Source organism: Thunnus maccoyii, chromosome 6 (assembly GCF_910596095.1).
Source record: "Thunnus maccoyii chromosome 6, fThuMac1.1, whole genome shotgun sequence".
In the NCBI taxonomy this organism is placed as follows: Eukaryota; Metazoa; Chordata; class Actinopteri; order Scombriformes; family Scombridae; genus Thunnus; species Thunnus maccoyii.
In genome coordinates this window covers 14406144-14425000 of record NC_056538.1, presented here as the reverse complement: position 1 = coordinate 14425000, position 18857 = coordinate 14406144, and the positions used below count along the sequence as shown (strand labels likewise).

Sequence of the window (18857 nt, the reverse complement as noted above, 5' to 3'; positions counted from 1 at the left end):
CGCTCTCTCTCTGAAGACTAAGATAGATGAGAGAGGATCATGTCCTACAATTTCTCTCTCTGCCAGTGGCACTGATGACAGAGTTGGCATATCATTTCCATAGTAACAGCAACAGGATTATGGTAGCAACTGTGCATAAAATGTGATAAATCTACCCTTTGCTCAGAGTACAGTCATCCAGATTTTAGTACAGCCGTATAGCTCATAGATACTTCCCCTCATCATATAGATTGTGCATTCATATGCAGAGTTTGTTGGAAGTTGCATGCATGCCTGGCCTCCAAACAGTATAATTTAGCCTTGTAGCCCATGACGCAGGTGCATGAAAACATATTCCGCCTCTGGGCATGTTTGGGCCCATCAGTAACCAGTCCATAACTAGATACCATAACCAGGTGCCAAAAGATAAAAACCACTACACACAAACCATCAGAAACATCAGTGAATCTTGTTTTACTGCAGAGCAGGTTGAAAATGCACAGTAGTAGTCTCAAAAAGAAACAGAATTATACTGAAGATGATGAATACATGACAAAAATCATGATCTCACAATACATTTGCCCCGTCATAGCAGTATGAGAATTTTAGGAGCTCAATGATATATAAGACCGAGCCCAGGATGAGGTTTTGTGTTGATATTTAAGTTTACAGCAATGTGAGCGAAGCCAGAGTAGTCATAGGTTGATGGATTTATTAATGAAGAAAGACAGGGTCTCATTCTATCTATGCCTCTGAGAAACTGCAGCCAACCCAAAGGCTACGTCAGCATACACAAGACCAAAACACACATTATTTCTCATAAACACCAGTTTCTTTGAGGAAAGTGTCACTGTGTGCGTCTGACTGGTCTTTGGAAACGCACTCCTGCTGATTTTCACTCTCACTGCAGAAATGGAGACTATTTTCTCTAGCTAATAACACAGAAAACGATTCTCCAACCTGACGTACAAGACTGAAGCCCTCTGCTCTGTGTACTTTTTCCTTAATGTCAGTCACAGATGACTTGAACCTATTGTCAGAGTGAACTTTAGTTCCCTCCCCAGGCCTTGTTCCAGGCTGGGTACAAATCCTGCATCCTTTGCTAGGATTCCTGAGAGTCCTGGAGCCGTACTTTGCTCCTCACATCAACACAATAATGTGCCACTGCCCTCTGTAGACAAGAAGAGATAACTGCAGGCAATTACTGTCATCACTGTGGTCAGAAACTCTGCAGATTATTCCATCCATCAGTCTTCATTTGCCTGCTTAACCCTGTCGAGTTCACACATAATTTTATTTGGAAGGAGAGTGACAGCCACAGTCATTACCTGCAGAAAACCAGGGTTTGTTCTATTAATTTCCTCTGATATTCATTTACACACAATTGTAGGTGCTTCTTTTTTCATCTGTATTGAGTTTTAATATGCATTTTGAATTTCTTTGCGTGTCTTAGAAATGTATTAATAGCAATGCAGGGTCATGCAAAATATTTATGATTATCACGATCATGAATATCCATTGTACCGAAATCCCACAGCAGCCTATTAGTTCTGCCGAAATTCATATTTACCATTCAACTGTGTGTGTGTGTGTGTGTGTGTGTGTGTGTGTGTGTGTGTGTGTGTGTGTGTGTGTGTGTGTGTGTGTGTGTGTGTGTGTGTGTGTCTTCTCCATCACAGACACACAGAGGCAGATGAGCACGCCATCCAGCACTGTTTCTGCTACACTTCAACAGTTCTCACTTCAACTTTGGCCTTCCAGAAAGAACAGAAGCTCAAAGTGGAGTGCCAGGTATTGCACACGCACACACACACACACACACACATCCACACACACTGTATGCATACATAAGTATACATGAGGCTGCCATTTAAAAAGCTTTCCGTGTCCACTGTTTCTCCACATAGGCGCTCTTACAAGTGGCCAAGAATCTCTTCACACACTTGGGTAAGTTTTTCCTTTCTCTGTCTGTCTGTCTGTCTGTCTATCTGTCTCTGTGAAGAGGCAACGTTGCAGGACAATTTGCATTAATGGCTGATATTTAAGTGATCACCTAATGAAACGAATGGTGCACGTAATTGAATGAGATATTACCGACCCTAAAAGTGATTACACCCAGGATCATAACCATAAAATCAAAAGGGCATTAAAATTGATGGCTCCACCTCTCTATCCTGTAATTACACAGAGTCATTTCGATTCTTATCTAGAACGGTAAGCAGCAACAGTAGAATAAGTCATTGATGAATCATCATGATTGCAGGTACAAAACAATTGATCCATGGGAAAAGCAAATAGCCTCTCACTGTACTGAACTGTTGATTACAGAAGCTCTTATCAGCCTGTGCAGCTGATCCACCAGTGCTCATGGTGGGATCTCTCTCTGTCTATCTGGGCTTTGCTGTATTCCTTGTATTTCCTCTGTTTTCCTTTTATTTCCTCTCACCCTCGTTTCCTCTCTCCCTCTCTCTCTCTCTCTCTAATTCTTTCAGATGATGTGTCAGTGCTGTTACAGGAAATTATAGTGGAGGCCAGGAACCTCAGCGGTGCAGAGATGTAAGCCCTCTGATTCATCTTCAAAGGGATGTTTCAGTGTGTGTGTGTGTGTGTGTGTGTGTTTGAGAGAGTGAGTGTGTGTGCAGCATGCATATGTGTCTGTGTGTATAGTGTGAATGTCTTTATCTCCATTTGCAAAGGCTATCTCGGCAATTTGTCCTTAACAGACTTGTCTCATTTATTAAAGTTACAAAATGACCTGAGATGAAATGAGATAAAATGCTCTCATTTTCTTTGCTTTCGTTCGTCCTCTATAACCCGCTCTCTAACTCTCTCCCTCTCTCTGCTCTCCAGCTGTTCAGTGTTCCTGCTGGATCGCCTCAGCCATGAGTTGGTGGCAAAGGTGTTTGACGGGGGCGTGGTTAGTGATGAAGAGGTACAACACACAAGCTTTCACAAACAGATGCTCACTTTAAATCCGTACACCACTTCACCACTTTGATTCTGGTTGTATATACTGACATTGTCAAGTATTTTGGGGGGCATTTTATGCCTTTATTAGAGAGTTTACAGTAGATGCAGACAGAAAATGACAAGAGAGAGAAATAGGGAATGACATGCAGCAAAAGACCCCACCCAGACCTGAAATAACACACCCTGATTGGTCATCTTTCCTCTCTCCTCACATTTGACAAAAATGACAACAAATAATAATTAATCCTGTTTCCAGATGACATAAGCAATTGTGTGTATCTGTGTGTATGAGTACAGAAGGAGTTCCGCATCCCAGCAGATCAGGGTATCGCAGGTCACGTGGCGACCACAGGTCAGATCCTGAACATTAAAGACGCCTACTCCCATCCTCTTTTCTACCGCGGTGTGGACGACAGCACCGGCTTCAGGACTCGAAACATCCTCTGCTTCCCCATCAAAGATGAGAACAACGGTAAGAACAGACTCACTGCTTTAACTCCAACATTTTGATAATATCCACCAACAGTCAATTAGCTACCAAGTTTTAAAACAGGCAGAGAAATCACTCTTCTGTCTGTAATTGGAGGCGTCCAGTTGTCCCTGTAATGTCCGATAATGCAATAACTAGGTTACTGATAATGAAATAAAGACCAATATTGACTTTTCATTTCACTGTCTCCACATTATCATCCTCTACAGTACATACCTACTCCTCCTTTTTCCTGTTAAAAACTAAGCTACTTTTCTACACAGGTGCTGTCCCAGAATAGCACAGAGAGATGTTACATCATATCCTTGTGCCTAAATGTTAGAGAGCACTTTGGAGATTCAACTATCTGTTCTATACTTACAGAAAACTCACTTTTTAACGGTGCCCCTGACTTCTTGGTGTGCCCAAGTAGAGAAACTTTAGATTTGTCTCTCTGTAGAAAACTGAAGCTCAGACAGTTATGAGAGTTAAAATTCAGATCTTTTTATGTGCAATAAGGTGCAGCTACAGTGTGAAACAAATTTAAGCTAGCAGACCTATTTGATTCAATGTCTGTTCTGCACCTCTGACTGTTGCATTCTGTACCTCATTTTCCCGTCCTTGACTCTCATCTTCTTCTTTCCATTTTTCTTCATCATCAACTTTGTCTCGCTCGTCCATTTCTCTATCCTACCCTCGTTACCCTCCTCAACCCACTGCCTCCCTCAATGCCTCACCGTCCATTTCTCGCTCCTCTTCTCTCTCCATCTTTCTGTCTTTAAATCCCTCTCTTGCTCTCTCTCCTCTAGAGGTGATCGGCGTGGCTGAGTTGGTGAATAAAATGAATGGGCCATGGTTCAACCGCTTTGATGAGGATCTGGCCACAGCTTTCTCTATCTACTGTGGTATCAGCATTGCCCATGTAAGTCTCTTCTCCCACGTTTACCTGCATACACTCTGGCTCGTTGTAAACCATCATTGATCATTAGCACGACTGCAAGCTTAAAAATGAAGCTTGCTTTTAAAGGTAGCTCATAATTTATTTCAATTTACCTTCATCCTCTTTGATTAATTTGGCTGCAAAGAAAGGCGCTTATAGTCTATCCATCATTAGGAGTATCTTACTTCTTAAAACAGAGTTGTAGGTCTGTACTTAGTGCCACTGAAAAGATCGATGTCTGTCTTGCAAAATGGGATCAGTTCAGTGGAAGCAAAATGCACAGTCAAGACAGAGTAGAGTAGAGCAAAAGTCTCAAGGGAAATTTAAAGCGATGCGGTCCATGATGGAACTGAGTAGCTTTTACTGTATGGTGTAGTGCTTAGGCATTGTAAGGCTGCTGCAAAGCCATTAACACACATTCAGCTGAACTACTCTATGACGCTTACCGAGATGATGATGTAGACGTTTGTGATAATAATGCTGATTGGAGAAAGGATAAAGAGATTAGATTACTTTTTCCAATACTTCACAAATCTATCAGCAATAACCTCAGTTCTGCTATACAACAGTTTTGTCAAAATGTTAGTGATGATCAAACTTTGTTGTCGTATGTCTCTTCATTGCAGCCCCTAGAGTTATTGAATTTTTAAAAAATGTAATCAACAATTGACAGTTGTATGTTTGCAGAGACAGTATTGATAATGGCAGGTTTTCTGTATAAAAGATTTTACATAATGTGCTAGATAACATTATATTAATTTGAGGCACAGACATAGTCACAAAAGTACAGCTGTGACGATGTTTTATTCAGCATTTCCGATTCACCTTCATACTAAGTAGCTCTTGTAGAGTCTGACCTTTGAATGACTGCAGGTACTCGATAGTTTATCTACAAACTATAAAGATATTTGATTGGGAAAATAATTGCCTTCTAGGTAGCTCATAAATCATTTAAACATGACCAAATGCATTATTAATCACTGCTCACTGTGTGTGTATGCTGTGCGTTGTAAAGAGAAACTCCCTCATGCACTGAAATGTTGGCAGCGTTCAGTTTGAGTTATATTGTTTTGTACAGTGGCCACGAGGCTTTGATAGTGGGAAAAGCCCTCTGAAAATTAGAGTACACTTCACAATCATGAATTTTGGATTTGATATTGAGATAAGATGATATGAGATGAGCATACGCACATACAGAAGTATGTACCCAAGCAGATTTTGCAAAAATGGACTCAGCTGGATGACTGAAAATAGGCAGGAGGCAAAGTTTGGGACTGGTGCTGGGACTCAATTTTCTGGAACTGTTGTTACAAAAAACAGTTTACCTCACTTTAAAATCAATCTCCTTATGGGTGTGAAAGATCAAACACAATGTGAGTCCACAACAACAATCTTTGCAAGAGTCAAAAGGAAAAAAAAAAGAAAAACAAGAAAATGTTGGATTTTGTTCAAGGCCATGTTTCTCGGTGATGCTGAACCGTAACTCATCATGTGTCCATCTATGACAATAATAGTTAAAATACTCAGTAAAGTACATGTTTCTAACTGTTATATTGTCTTGTTTCTGTAGTCTCTGCTCTACAAGAAAGTCCATGAAGCTCAGTTCAGATCCCACCTGGCCAATGAAATGATGAAGTACCATATGAAGGTAAATCCATATTTGCACGTCTCAGTCACTCTCACTCACAGATGTATTGTTTTTAATGGCAACGTCAATATTATTTACTCAATATCATTCAGTATGTGTATGTTCCAGGTTTCAGAGGAAGAGGTGTCTAAGCTGCTGGTGACAGGCATCGAACCGGTGAAGGAGATCCACCCCTGCTTTGCCGAGTTCACGTACACGCCGCGCTCCCTGCCCGATGACACCACACCCATGGTAAGGAAGAGGGGGAGGAGTGAGGAAGAGCAAAAGTGAGAAGAGAACAGAGCGGAAAAGACAAAAGAAAACACAAAATCATAACCGATGTAACCGATCCTGTTTGTGTGTGTTTGCAGTGCGTCCTCAGCATGTTTGAAGACATGGGTTTCATCAACACGTACAAGATTGACCTGCACACTCTCGCCAGGTCTGACAACTCCATTAATTCATGTACTTAATATAAGAGCCTGTGTGTGTATTTGTGTGTCCTTCACTATAGTGCTTCTGAGGTTGACTTTTTAAATTTCCATTTGTCCTATTTGACTATAAGACACAGAACCAAACCCTGGCAAGTGAGACATAAGCAGCTTTTTCATCTGACCAGATTTTGGTCAGGATTGATCAGTATAATGGAAAATTATAGTTCAAAATTATTCTTTTGTCATAGATGGGTTGTGGTGGAAGTTAGCAACACTTCATCACCATAATGTAGCACCTTTAGACTACATGTGTCACTTGCGACGTGTTGAGTTGTAGATAAACTGTTGTCTTGGTGACAGGTTCTGTCTGATGGTGAAGAAAGGCTACAGGGACCCTCCGTACCACAACTGGATGCACGCCTTCTCTGTCTCACACTTCTGCTACCTGCTCTACAAAAACCTAGGGCTGTCCAACTACCTCGAGTGAGTATACAACACTCTGCTCCTCTAAGCTTCATCGCTTTAACTTATAAAGACTTCAGGAATCTAATGTTGGCGTTGTTTATGTTGCTAAAATGATCCTACTGTCTTCTCTCATTTTAGGGATATAGAGCTTTTAGCTCTCTTTGTCTCCTGTATGTGCCATGACCTGGACCACCGTGGCACCAACAATTCTTTCCAAGTGGCCTCGGTGAGAGCACAGATATACTTTTGCTTTGTAAGAGGGCATACGATGAAGCATCAGGATTGATGCAAAGGGAGAAAAGGGAGAAGAATATATTAAAATAAATACAATAAACCTTCTGGACATGTAGAGTAGAGCAGTGCTGCACCTGCACTTTAAAAATGTAGAGTATTTATTGACTTTTCGATGCTCATGATGGAGTACATCAGTAAGAACAAGGCTTTGTTTGTCAGCAATATCAGAGTCGGGTTGCATCTCTGCGTCTGTGGATTCGCCTCAATGAGACAAAAGATGTCATTGTGATTGGAAGCATGTTGCTCTGTTCCACTCTAATCATGTATAACCCTCCAGCACCTAAACGATACACACGCCAATTGTCTTTATGCGGCAAAGGTCGCTCATCATTTGTTCTGCTGTTTGAAGATTCATATTAGAGCCGACATGTACAGTTGAATAGGAGACCGTGTATTTTATTGGAGGATGTTATTTCAATTTGAATCAATACGACATGTACACTAAAAGGATTGTGTTTCATTTTTCATTTATCTGTCGATTTTTATTTTCAGCAATCTGTGCTGGCTGCTCTCTACAGCTCAGAGGGATCTGTGATGGAGGTAAACTCACAACCAGTTACATCACAGCGATGTGGGAGAGCTCACTGGAAACCTAACAAAGCTTGAACCATGTTTTCAAACAACATGGGAGATTTGTGCCTATATAAATCTTAATGCATATATAATAGTACACACTGTGTAGACTAAGAAAGTACAATTATTTCAGGTTATATTGGTTTCTGCCTTCATAATTGATGAACTTAACTATCTGTGAGTTATTAATATTGTTGTGTCCTAATACGACACCTAGTGGCCAAAATCAAACTTGAATTCCTTGCAGCAGTGGGAGGCAGTGGGTGGCATCTAAATTGCTTAGCTTTTTGCATTGCATCATGACTCAACAGCCTTTTTGAAGCACCCTTTTTAAATGTTTTCATACATTTACCATCGACAGAGACATCACTTTGCCCAGGCCATCGCCATTCTGAACACTCAAGGCTGCAACATCTTTGAGAAGTTCTCCAGGAAGGTGAGACATAAAATCTGACATGTACACATTACAGATGTCTTCATACTGTCTCGCTTTTAAATCCAATTTACTATATTCTGCTATCTGCTGTTTCTTAGGACTACCAGCGCATGCTGGATTTGATGAGAGACATCATTCTGGCTACAGACCTGGCTCACCACCTCCGCATTTTCAAGGACTTGCAGAAGATGGCTGATGGTATGTTATGTACCAGTTGCTCAGTATGCACAGCTGCATTACCAAAGATCTGTGCTTTTGCTTTTGACTCACAACCCTGGACAGGGTTTCTAAGTAAAATGGTAAATAGCTGCATTTCTGTCGCATTTTAATCCAAAGTGCTTTACAATTTACCTGTCATTCACCCACTCTCTCTCACACACACATGCACCGATAACAGCAAGCTACCATGCAAGGTGCTGGCATGACCATCGGGAGCAATTTGGGATTCAGTGTTTTGGGGTTCCTTTGTTTTCTCCTTTTCCTTTTCAAGTCAGGTAATTAGGGTTAGAAAAACCTGATTTCCCCAGACAAACCTTATAAAACACAGACAATTTTAACAGCATACTGTGTTGTAAATTAAAAATTCACCATTTTGATAATTTTGCGATGATCTTTCTTGATTACAAGTAAACTCATATAGTGTATGTCCATTCTCTGGCTTAATAATCACCGACAAGTACATGGATTGTGTATTTATCGACCCATTTCCTCTGCAGGATGACTTGCTTCTTAGCCAGCGTGATTTATTTTGCAGAGTTCTGAGGTCAAACTTTCGCTATTCATCAATGACATTCTTAATAATCCTCTACTTTTATTGGACTATTTACCCTTTTCAAGTTGCTTACTGCACTTTTATGTAATATAATTGGCTGTAACCTCCTGGCCAGTGGTTTGTCATGCCTGAATGCAACCAATTATAAGTTATCCTGAGTGGATGTCTCCTTAGTGGAATCAATTTTGAGCTGTTCAAGTAATTCAAGGACATTAAAAACCTTTCAATGAGTTAGCAACTGCTTCACACCATAGAGTGTGTACCTTGTCATTACCTTGGACATAAATCACTGAAGCAAACATTGAATAGAAACTATCTGGTGTCAAGATGCCATTAAAAATCATTTCCTTTAACCAAATACACATCCAGTTGTGGCAATCACTATCTATCAGCACATTGTGGCTGGACATCTACAGCACACTAAAAAGCTATAAGTGACTACAATATAAGAATTATTTCAAATCAGTTTAACATCTCAGTCTGAAGTTTATATAGTGGTGGTGGGAAGTTCTTGTCTAGTGATTTAAGTAATAGTTATGCTCAGATCTTCAAAAAGCATCTATCTATAGTTTAAAAGAAACATACATGTTTGAAATGCTGTTTAGATAAAGAAGTAATTTGTTTGTGTGTGTGTGTGTGTGTGTGTGTGTGTGTACACGTGTGCTTCAGACGGATACGATCCAAAAAGCACAACCCACCGCTCCATGCTGCTGTGCCTGTTGATGACGTCATGTGACCTGTCAGACCAAACTAAGGGCTGGAAGACCACACGCAAGATTGCTGTCAGTTCAAATATATGAAGGCTTAAAAAGACTTAACTCTGATTTAATGGTTTGGCATATACTGTACATCCATTTGTGACCACATAAGGGAATATCAGGTTTACATTTTAGGGTGTAACAGCACTTACATAGATAGATATTTAGGTCATACTCCTGTAAACAGCCTCATATGGAGTTTGTGCTACAGTTTAAACAAATATACTGCATTAAATCATGTAAATGTACTACGCTGGTATTACAATTAGCCTTGTAAGGCAACATAAATGTTAATATTAATCTTAGTAATGAGAATGAGGTACATGTTACAGTAATAGAAGCAATAGTTGTAATTATGGTCTCTGCTCCAGATATTTAAATCAGCTTCTGGAGAGTCCAAACAAGATCAGAAATGTTTGACATGATGTTAATAGTTTCAGACAATACAGACACTGTTCCTGTTAGTTGACATGCAGTAGAAAGAAGCAGACGACAGGAGCTGCTAGCGCTGCATTACAGCAGCTCAGCAATACATTCCTAAAGATTTAGGAGCTCCTGGTGACTATACAGTAAAAGTGACCCATTTCTAGGACAATAGAGATTATGAGATGTTTAGCTGTAAATAGGAAACAACCTTTCAGTCTATATTTCACGATACTCAATGAACTGCACTCCATTATAGGATTATGTTTAATCTTGGTCTGCCCCCTTTTTAATACCAAACCCCTGACCCTTGTCCTAAATCCGACACCCTAAATCTCCAAACACCTAACACCTACAGCGAATGCAATATAATCCTCCTTCCCAAAATTGAAAACACATTTCTGTTTAATTCAGGGGAGGAAATTATGGTACAGTTTCTTTATTAGGTCTCAGTTGGTACATTTTTTTCATTAGCCAGAATACACAAGGGCAATAATATAAAAAATTTTTTTGATCTTTAATGGAATGCCATTTAATCTCAGATTACAGCGTTGACATGATTCAGCATAGTCCCATAAATAATTTCAGATATGAGCAACTCTCCCCTGAAGCCAAAAACTCAGACTTTAATGCACTAGTGATGCATGAGTGTCTAACCTGAGGCTTAGTGGCTTGTGATATTTTATTTTTAAATCGGTTTATGCTCATTTTAGAGTTAAATTACTTTCAAATTCAAACTTCTAACCTGACACCTGGTTCCCAAAAATGTCAGAGTTTATATCTCAGTCAGTAAAGGAGTATTCCAGTTTAATGTTTGTTGCTTAATACTTTAGACATGTGAAGTGATTGGTGACATCACATAAATGTAAATGTAACTATGAATATGAAACCATGTGAACAGTAACAGATGTCCATCTCTGTGTATCAACAGGAGCTGATTTATAAAGAGTTCTTCTCTCAAGGAGATCTGGTATGTGTCATTGTGTACCGGCTGTTAAATGAAATGTGAAATTATTCAGCAAGTGGAGGAAGTCTGTGTCATTTTACACAATAGTGAACTCATTACTCATGTCTGTCTGTATCGTGTGTGTGTGTGTGTGTGTGTGTGTGTGTGTGTGTGTGTGTGTGTGTGTGTGTGTGTGTGTGTGTGTGTGTGTGTGTGCAGGAAAAAGCCATGGGGAACAGACCCAGTGAGATGATGGACAGAGAGAAAGCGTACATCCCAGAGCTACAGATCAGCTTCATGGAACATATCGCCATGCCCATTTACAAGTGCGTACCGAAAGCTGATACATCACATCCTCTCAACCCTGGATCCTTTAAACACAGATCACTTTGTGACTACGATTGTAATCAGTCCCCACATGAAAAGTATTACACGCAGACAAACAAATTTAATTTAGCATATTGCTACCAAGTTGAAAATAGTCAAGGAGGAATCTCACAAAAATATAGAACTGAATTTACATTTTATTCAGCATATTCTGTTTTTAATTATTTAAAGTTGTTTTAATCATTTTTTTCATATTAAAAATGGATCATGCAACTAATAATGTGATGTAATGAGAAACCCATAGAGACCCAACTCTACAGTTCCCCTCATCTGTAGAGAACTGGCAACTTTGATTTGTTTGATTCAGTCTCATCAGTGTCGTTTCCAGTGGCAGCAGTCTGCTGTTGTCAGTGCGAAAGCTCTGATAAAGCTCACTGTACGCTACCTCCCCAGCACCAATTGGCAGACAGACAAAATTTGTGACTAGCTGGTGAACATAGTGGAGTATTTAGCAGCTAAAGAGACAGATATTTCCCTCAGGAGTTGGCAGAGAGCAAAACAGAGCAAAAAGGAGCGTGAATATGACTCACATTAGTCAGATGGCACATGACTCCAAATGAAAGCTAATGTTGCTCAGTGTCTGCTGGATGTGTAAATAGGCAACTGTCTTCCAACAAGTTCACCATATTGACTTTATAGTGTGATAATATGTCTTATTAATATGTCTGTCCTGCTGTGTTAAAAGTAGATATGATATAACATACTTGAAAATAAGACATGCAAGACATTACATTGGAATAACTGAAGTCCAAAGAATATGTAAAGAAATTATCATCTACACCTTTTTATTTAGGACTGAAAAAAATCAGCAAATTCCCAAACTGGGACAATGAAAATCCTCTTATGTAAAATAATCATGCAGAAGCCTCACTTCACAAAGTACGCTATTACAATAATAAACAGGGTCATCTTTAATTCATGTGCCACCACTTCCCTCTGTTCTGTCAGGCTGCTATCTGAACTGTTTCCTGGGGCCACTGAGCTGTACGAGAGAGTGGCGGCAAATCGAGAGCAGTGGACCAAAGTGTCCCACAAGTTCACCATCCGGGGGTTGCCTAGCAACAACAGCCTAGACTTCCTGGACCAGGAATATGAGCTACTGCAGTCCCAGGGCGCTTTCGGGAGTGACGACCACTGCCTCAACGGTTGCCTTGATGATGCCGAAGGAGGGAAGGGTCAGTGACAACAGCGGCCTGTCGACGATTCCTGAAGTTTTCTGTGGTCCAATAAGAGGCTGAGGATACCTTTTTAGCGACCTAAGAGGGAGGGGGTCTCTCTCTGCTGTCAATCACTTAGATGCTTAGCAGCCATGCAGAATGAACAGGACAAAGTTTCACACTGATTGAATCCGACAAGTGATTTGAAACAAGTGGATCCATCTGAGCCGGTTCAGTGATTAGATGCTACTTGTTGCTTGTGTCTCCAGTTCAGGAAAGCAGAAGGTGGTGACTTTATCTTTTTCAGCAGCTACACTGGAAAAATAAGTTTTTACCACAAGTCACAAGTTCATTCATACAGTACTGATCCTGATTAATGTTGTAAAAACACACACACACACACACACACTGACACACATTATGTACATGCACATTGTGTTTAGACACACAAGACAGGAAAAAAAACTATTCATTCTTATGGAAAAGACTACTTCAACATGTAACAGTGAGATAAGTGCTATACTTTGAGTAAAATGTTTCATAATAGCTTATATTGATTTAAATGGCTTAGCTTTGTTCACACACAAGCAGCTGCCATAGTCCCTCACCTGATGCTTATGAATGCATGCTATATGGACACCTCATGTATTATTCCTTTTATCTGCGTCAGTGTTGATTTCTCCATGGCTAACAAATTAATGCAGTCCATTTTTATACCATCAGAAAAGGTTTTTGTATTCAGCTCTTCAAAGTATATATTTAATTCATCCATGACCATGTAGTTGTAGAAGAGAGCATTTGTTTATTTGCTCAGACAACATTTTAACTTTCATGTGATCATCGATTCACTTTTCCTCATTTTGGGGGATTTAAGGGACAATTTGACAATCACTGATCACTTGCAGAGTCACAGATCCCTGGCCATAACACCCCCACTCCATGTAGAAAACATTAAAAAACACACACACACCTTGTGCATCTACACCTCACACAAAGCCCACTCATGACATAAAACCCATCCTCAATTTATTTTTCCTGCCATCTCTTGCAATTTTCAACCTTACTTTTGAGTTAATTGATTTCCTCATAAAAAACACTTTAGATAGAGAGCAACCGAAGCCCTTTAAAAGATCCGTCTCATCTGTTGTGTAAATGTGCCAGAGTAGAGCGTGTTATATGGAGTGTGTCATTGAGTGTGTCATATGGATCTGCCTTATTGCGCATCTTTGCTGCCTTTCTTAGAGCTTTTAATATATGGAAATTGAAATAAAGAGTCTGTTTAGTATGTATGTTGTATATTTGTTATAGACATAGTTTGAGTATCAATGTGTTGACTGAATGATCACCATGCCCAGAAGATGTATATTTGTGAAATACCTATGTGAAGACCTCAGATGTCATGTCTTTTCACTCCTTTCTAGTTTAAGTTATCTATACAGCCACCAGTGGACGTTACAGGCAGACACATTTTATGTTAGTTCTCAATGCACCCGGAAATTATTTTTTAAAAAAGGGACTAAAGATGTAGCCATCATAGAAATGACTCTTTCCTGAAAGCATCAACAGTTGTTGTATCCCAAAGGAAATTAGAATGAAGTTCTCAGATTGTGCCTCGTTTTGGGACCGTGGGGTTTTGTGTTAAAATATGCCATATTCAGTTTTACCTTATTTTAAATAGGAAATGCTGCGGTGTTAGTGTAAGATGACCACTGAATAGTTAGATGATGCTAAACTCTCTGTAATGGACAAAAATGTACGTAGGCTGCATGTTGACGGGGGAGAGTTAGTGAGCGAATGAGTGGATGGACGTGTGGGTGTGTAGATAAGAGCGAGAGAGAGAACGGAGTGGAGGTAGTTGGATTAAGATCAAGAGACAAATGTTTGGTATAACCAGTCTTCACAAAGCTGGCTACACCAAACAAACAAACCTCAAGTGATCTGCTAGAGTCTCTTCAATCGTTTGCCCTCTTGTGCAGCCCTGATAATGACAGCGAAGGTAGATGAAAGCAAAAATATTGCAATCAGAGGATTTAAATATATATTTTTTCTTTGAGAGTGTCTCATGAGGGTGCATTAGAGAGGAAGGTTAATTGGTTGGCCAAAGCGGATTGATGTATGTGTTACCTACATTGGGATATGCATTAGCAAGACTGGATGAAATCGTTTGATCTGCCTTGGTCTGAATATTTTCTACTGTAAAGTTTTCAAATGGCATACAGATGTGTTTGTAGAAGAGCATCTCTCTCTCTCTCTCTCTCTCTCAAAGGCTCTTTCTCTCACACGTGGTTTCCCATTTTTGTTGTTTTTAAGCCACTATTTCATATGTACCTGCCTTTTTCATGTGCAATATGAAGTGTCTGCCTCTGTGATGTTGCATAGATTCCTATGTAAATACCTATGCCTCTTGTTAAATTATTACTTTAGGTCTGAGGTCCCAAAGGCATTTCAGAGTTAGATTGTGATGTTACCACTGAAAAAAAATCAGCGGACTAATCCTGAAATGCTTCAGAGAGTTCAGACCTAGGACGGTTTTCTATTCTGAGTGTGTATCTGTCCCTTTATGTTCGTTTTAGAAAGTCATGGCTATATGTGCCAAGCAAACATTTTCTACTTCCTGGCTGAGCTGCAAAGTGAAAAACAGGCACACCTCCAAACATTTTTTCATTCTCTAATGTTGGAGGAGTGACGACGAGGGCTGACTTCATGTAAAACTTTACCGCCGGTTCTGAAACGGTTCTGTGGCTCATCCAGGAAGTACAAACCCAATCTATTTCCCCATCATCACAGAGCAGCGGGACTCTAACCTGTGATGTAATGTCATTGTAATGATCACCTGTGACATAATTGTTAAAAAGTGGCAAAAGTATAATTGCTGTAAATATCAAAGTTTTGAAAGAAAATGTTACTTGATTGTCTGTCATTATTACAATGGGAAGTATTTCAATTCTGTAATGTATTTAAAGTGGTTGCATCTTGTTCTCTCTCTTTTTTTTTCATTTTTGAACAACTCCAAGCTTAGACTTTTAGACAGAGGCGATGAAAGGAAACTATATGTGTATTTAAGATATACATATGATACACTACCACAAATAAGAACCCAATCTAATCTGAAATGTATAAATGATACTTATAACTGAGGACTAAACCCAGTCATCTGTTAATTATTTGTTTTGTTGAGTTCTGAGTGCTGGTGGTCTCGTTCTTCTTCAGCTGTAATGAACAAGGACATTTTAGAGAAGAAGACAAATGGATGAAATTTAGATTTTTTTTTTTTTTTTCTTTCTTGGAATAAATCTGGTGAAAAGCGTCTTGACTGCTTTCTCTAAATGTGCACCACACAGCATTCACTGAAAACCCACCATGAAATTTTACTTGGTTGCCTAGAAACAGCTCTGGAGCTGTGTACTTAGATCAGGTGACACAGGGCTCTGTGACACTGATTTAGTCATCATAGTGGCATCTGCCTTGATCCCATCAGCCGTCCGACATGCTGATGCTGTATAAGCATGGCCAAGTTAACACACTGGGGGCCCCGGGGGCAAAAATCTACTACGTGCTGCTACTCACTCCTTCAAACAGCAACCAGCACTGTCTCCTCTCTCTACACTCTGCATGTACTTGAAGTAAAAATATCAAAACTTCCTTGTACAATATCTACAGCTTTTATTAGTCTGAGGCTCCAGTGAAGGCATGCCCAAATTATATTTTGTTAAGAGCTCCAGAAAGCACCAAACTGCTGCCTGATTTGATTTAACAGAAATTTGTTTTGGGAATATGCATCATTTAATTTAATATAATTTAATTTGATGAGGGCAAATTCGTAGGCTCTTCAGTTGATAGTGTGTTTAAAATGGTGTTTTTTCACAGATACTTTGGATTTAATCAATTTACTCCCTACTAAATAAAGCGCAACGAACTTTGCTGAAAACAAAATATATTACAGTTATGAGGGTGAGAAATTCAAAGTTAGGTAAGCCATGACATTTGAAAGCATCAAATTTGACATCGCAATCAAAATCTGATTGGAGGTATTTCAGTTTGTAAGAAAACATATGAATTATATGTGGCAGTAACACTTGATTTATGAATTTGAGAAGAGGAAAAGTATAAATAAATCTTTGAGTTCATCAAGGTGCATACCACATCAGTAAAAACACCAAATAATGCAGTCACAACAGAATTTGACCATCTCGTTTAAAAAATTCAACAACAATTTAATTTCCACCTAAAAGCGGGTGACCTCCCAGACATACCGTTACATAACGCTTATGTGCCAAAAGCTGCAGCTGAACACACATCACATCACATCACATTACAGCCCAATAACAACACAATAACGTCTGTTTGAATTAATATGGAACAAAAACAAGACTCATAACAAGACATGAAGTAAATTGCAGTGGTGGACTTCACACCAGCAAATTATATGACCACAGTTAAAAAGTAATAATGAAATAAAATCTTTAATTTAGGAAATACATTTACCATACAATAGTAATGGTAGTGAGCACAGGAAAAGAAAGAGGAGAAAAATAAAAAAAGAAGAGCAAAGGTGGAAATGAACTGAGTAACTTTACTCAAGTAATGAAGTTAAGTTCAGTTTGGAGGAACATATACTTTACTTGAGTACTTCCATTTTATGTTACTTAAATAAAGTAGGCTAAAATAATAATTATTTGTCATTTTCAGCCCACTCCAACTATTCAACACTTCTATCTATAATTATTTCACAGTTCTACTTTGCTGATACATTTTAACACACAAACATATGATCATCTTATAAAAATGATTCACTGGTTCTGGTTACATGTTTGAAATTAGCGGCGCCTCTTCCAGCTATTCAGCCTTAAGATGCTGCTTACATGTTAATGCTTTAATAATAGTAATAATAATATTAAAATATACAGTCTATGTAAAAATAGAACAGCCTGGAAGGGGCTGTTCTGTATAATAAGTACTTTTACATGTAATGGTGTATTTTAAAATTGTTGTGTTACTTGTTTTACTTAATGGGCCGGTTCACAATTTTTCAGGTCTTTCCTAAAACAACAGTTTTTTTGGGTTTTTTTTGTTGTTTTTTTCCATAGTCATTCTTCCTGTTCATACTGATCATTAGAAGATCCCTTCATTATGCACTTACAATGTAAAGTGATGAGGGACAAAATCCACAGGCCTCATTCTAAGCAAAAACATATTTAAAAGTTTAGCGAAAGCTAATATGAAGCTCCAGCTCAACAGGGAAACACACAAAGAGGGAATTTGATGCTAAAGAGACTAAATGTGGCAGATATCCACTTGATATGACTAACTCAGACTGCTGAAGCCTCATATAAGTTTCAGATAAACTTTAAAATGAATTTCAGCACAAAATGACTATGTGGACACACTGTGGATTTTGGCCTCCATCACTTACATTGAAAGCACATTTAAAGGGGACATTTTAATAGCCTATATGAATATGTGGAACCATTACAGCGAGGAAAACCTCTTTCAGTGTTTATATCGGCATCTGACTTGAAAAATTGTGAACTTGTCCTTCCACCACTAAAGAGACACTGTTTCAATTGTAGAAAACAGCAGATACAGGCAGAATTACTGGACCCTACACAATAGAGTAATTAAATAAAACAATTACATAAATGTTCCCTATATCAGTTTTTGTTGAACTGTTTGTAATATGTGTGTGTGCAAGTAAAATTAAAGTCCCCCTCCACTCAAAAATGTGTTTTTCGTCTTGTTCCTTCAGTTGGATGTTTGAGCTTCACTGTGCAGAATGATGTATGTGCAGAGTTTGACACTTGAAGGCTGTTTTCACATTCATCAGCTGAAAGTTTCTGTGTGCTCATTGAAAATCCAGTTTTAAGGGGCGAGCCTACGAGCATGATTTGTGACATCACAAATTGTTTAGAGCCAATCCTGGTCCAATATTCAACGTATACAGGTGTGATGTGGACTCTTGAAGCCTCCAGTAGGAGACATCTTGTGTCCAGCTGTTAAACTTCAGAGAGGAAATATATTTGCATATTTATAGATTCTGAAATGTGTAATGAAGGAGAATGAGTAGATGTCATTTTAAGGAAGAATAAGTTTTTTGTGGAAAAAAGATTGCCAGACACTAATTATTATTCAAAGTAAAGTATTTTATACATCTTAAGACACATCTGGAGGAAATCTTAAGCAAAATGTTCCCTAATTATCGATCTCTCGCGTGAGTTGGAGTGCGCGAG

General features: G+C 39.0%; 1 protein-coding gene across 3 annotated transcripts in view; it reads left to right on the top strand.

Moving 5' to 3' along the window:
• LOC121898591 (cGMP-dependent 3',5'-cyclic phosphodiesterase) overlaps positions 1-15922 on the top strand; it is a 169953-nt gene extending 154031 nt beyond the window's left edge. For all 3 annotated transcript variants that reach the window (XM_042413803.1, XM_042413802.1, XM_042413804.1), the window contains 18 exons: positions 1659-1770; positions 1887-1926; positions 2472-2535; positions 2830-2911; positions 3247-3421; positions 4228-4340; positions 5929-6006; positions 6115-6237; positions 6357-6427; positions 6780-6902; positions 7023-7110; positions 7671-7718; positions 8113-8187; positions 8286-8385; positions 9629-9741; positions 11072-11110; positions 11306-11412; positions 12422-15922. In XM_042413803.1, coding sequence (XP_042269737.1) covers positions 1659-1770; positions 1887-1926; positions 2472-2535; positions 2830-2911; positions 3247-3421; positions 4228-4340; positions 5929-6006; positions 6115-6237; positions 6357-6427; positions 6780-6902; positions 7023-7110; positions 7671-7718; positions 8113-8187; positions 8286-8385; positions 9629-9741; positions 11072-11110; positions 11306-11412; positions 12422-12656 — 1786 coding nt within the window. In that variant the 3' untranslated portion in view covers positions 12657-15922. The remainder of the gene's footprint in view (positions 1-1658; positions 1771-1886; positions 1927-2471; positions 2536-2829; positions 2912-3246; positions 3422-4227; positions 4341-5928; positions 6007-6114; positions 6238-6356; positions 6428-6779; positions 6903-7022; positions 7111-7670; positions 7719-8112; positions 8188-8285; positions 8386-9628; positions 9742-11071; positions 11111-11305; positions 11413-12421) is intronic.
• Positions 15923-18857: the final 2935 nt, after the last annotated feature.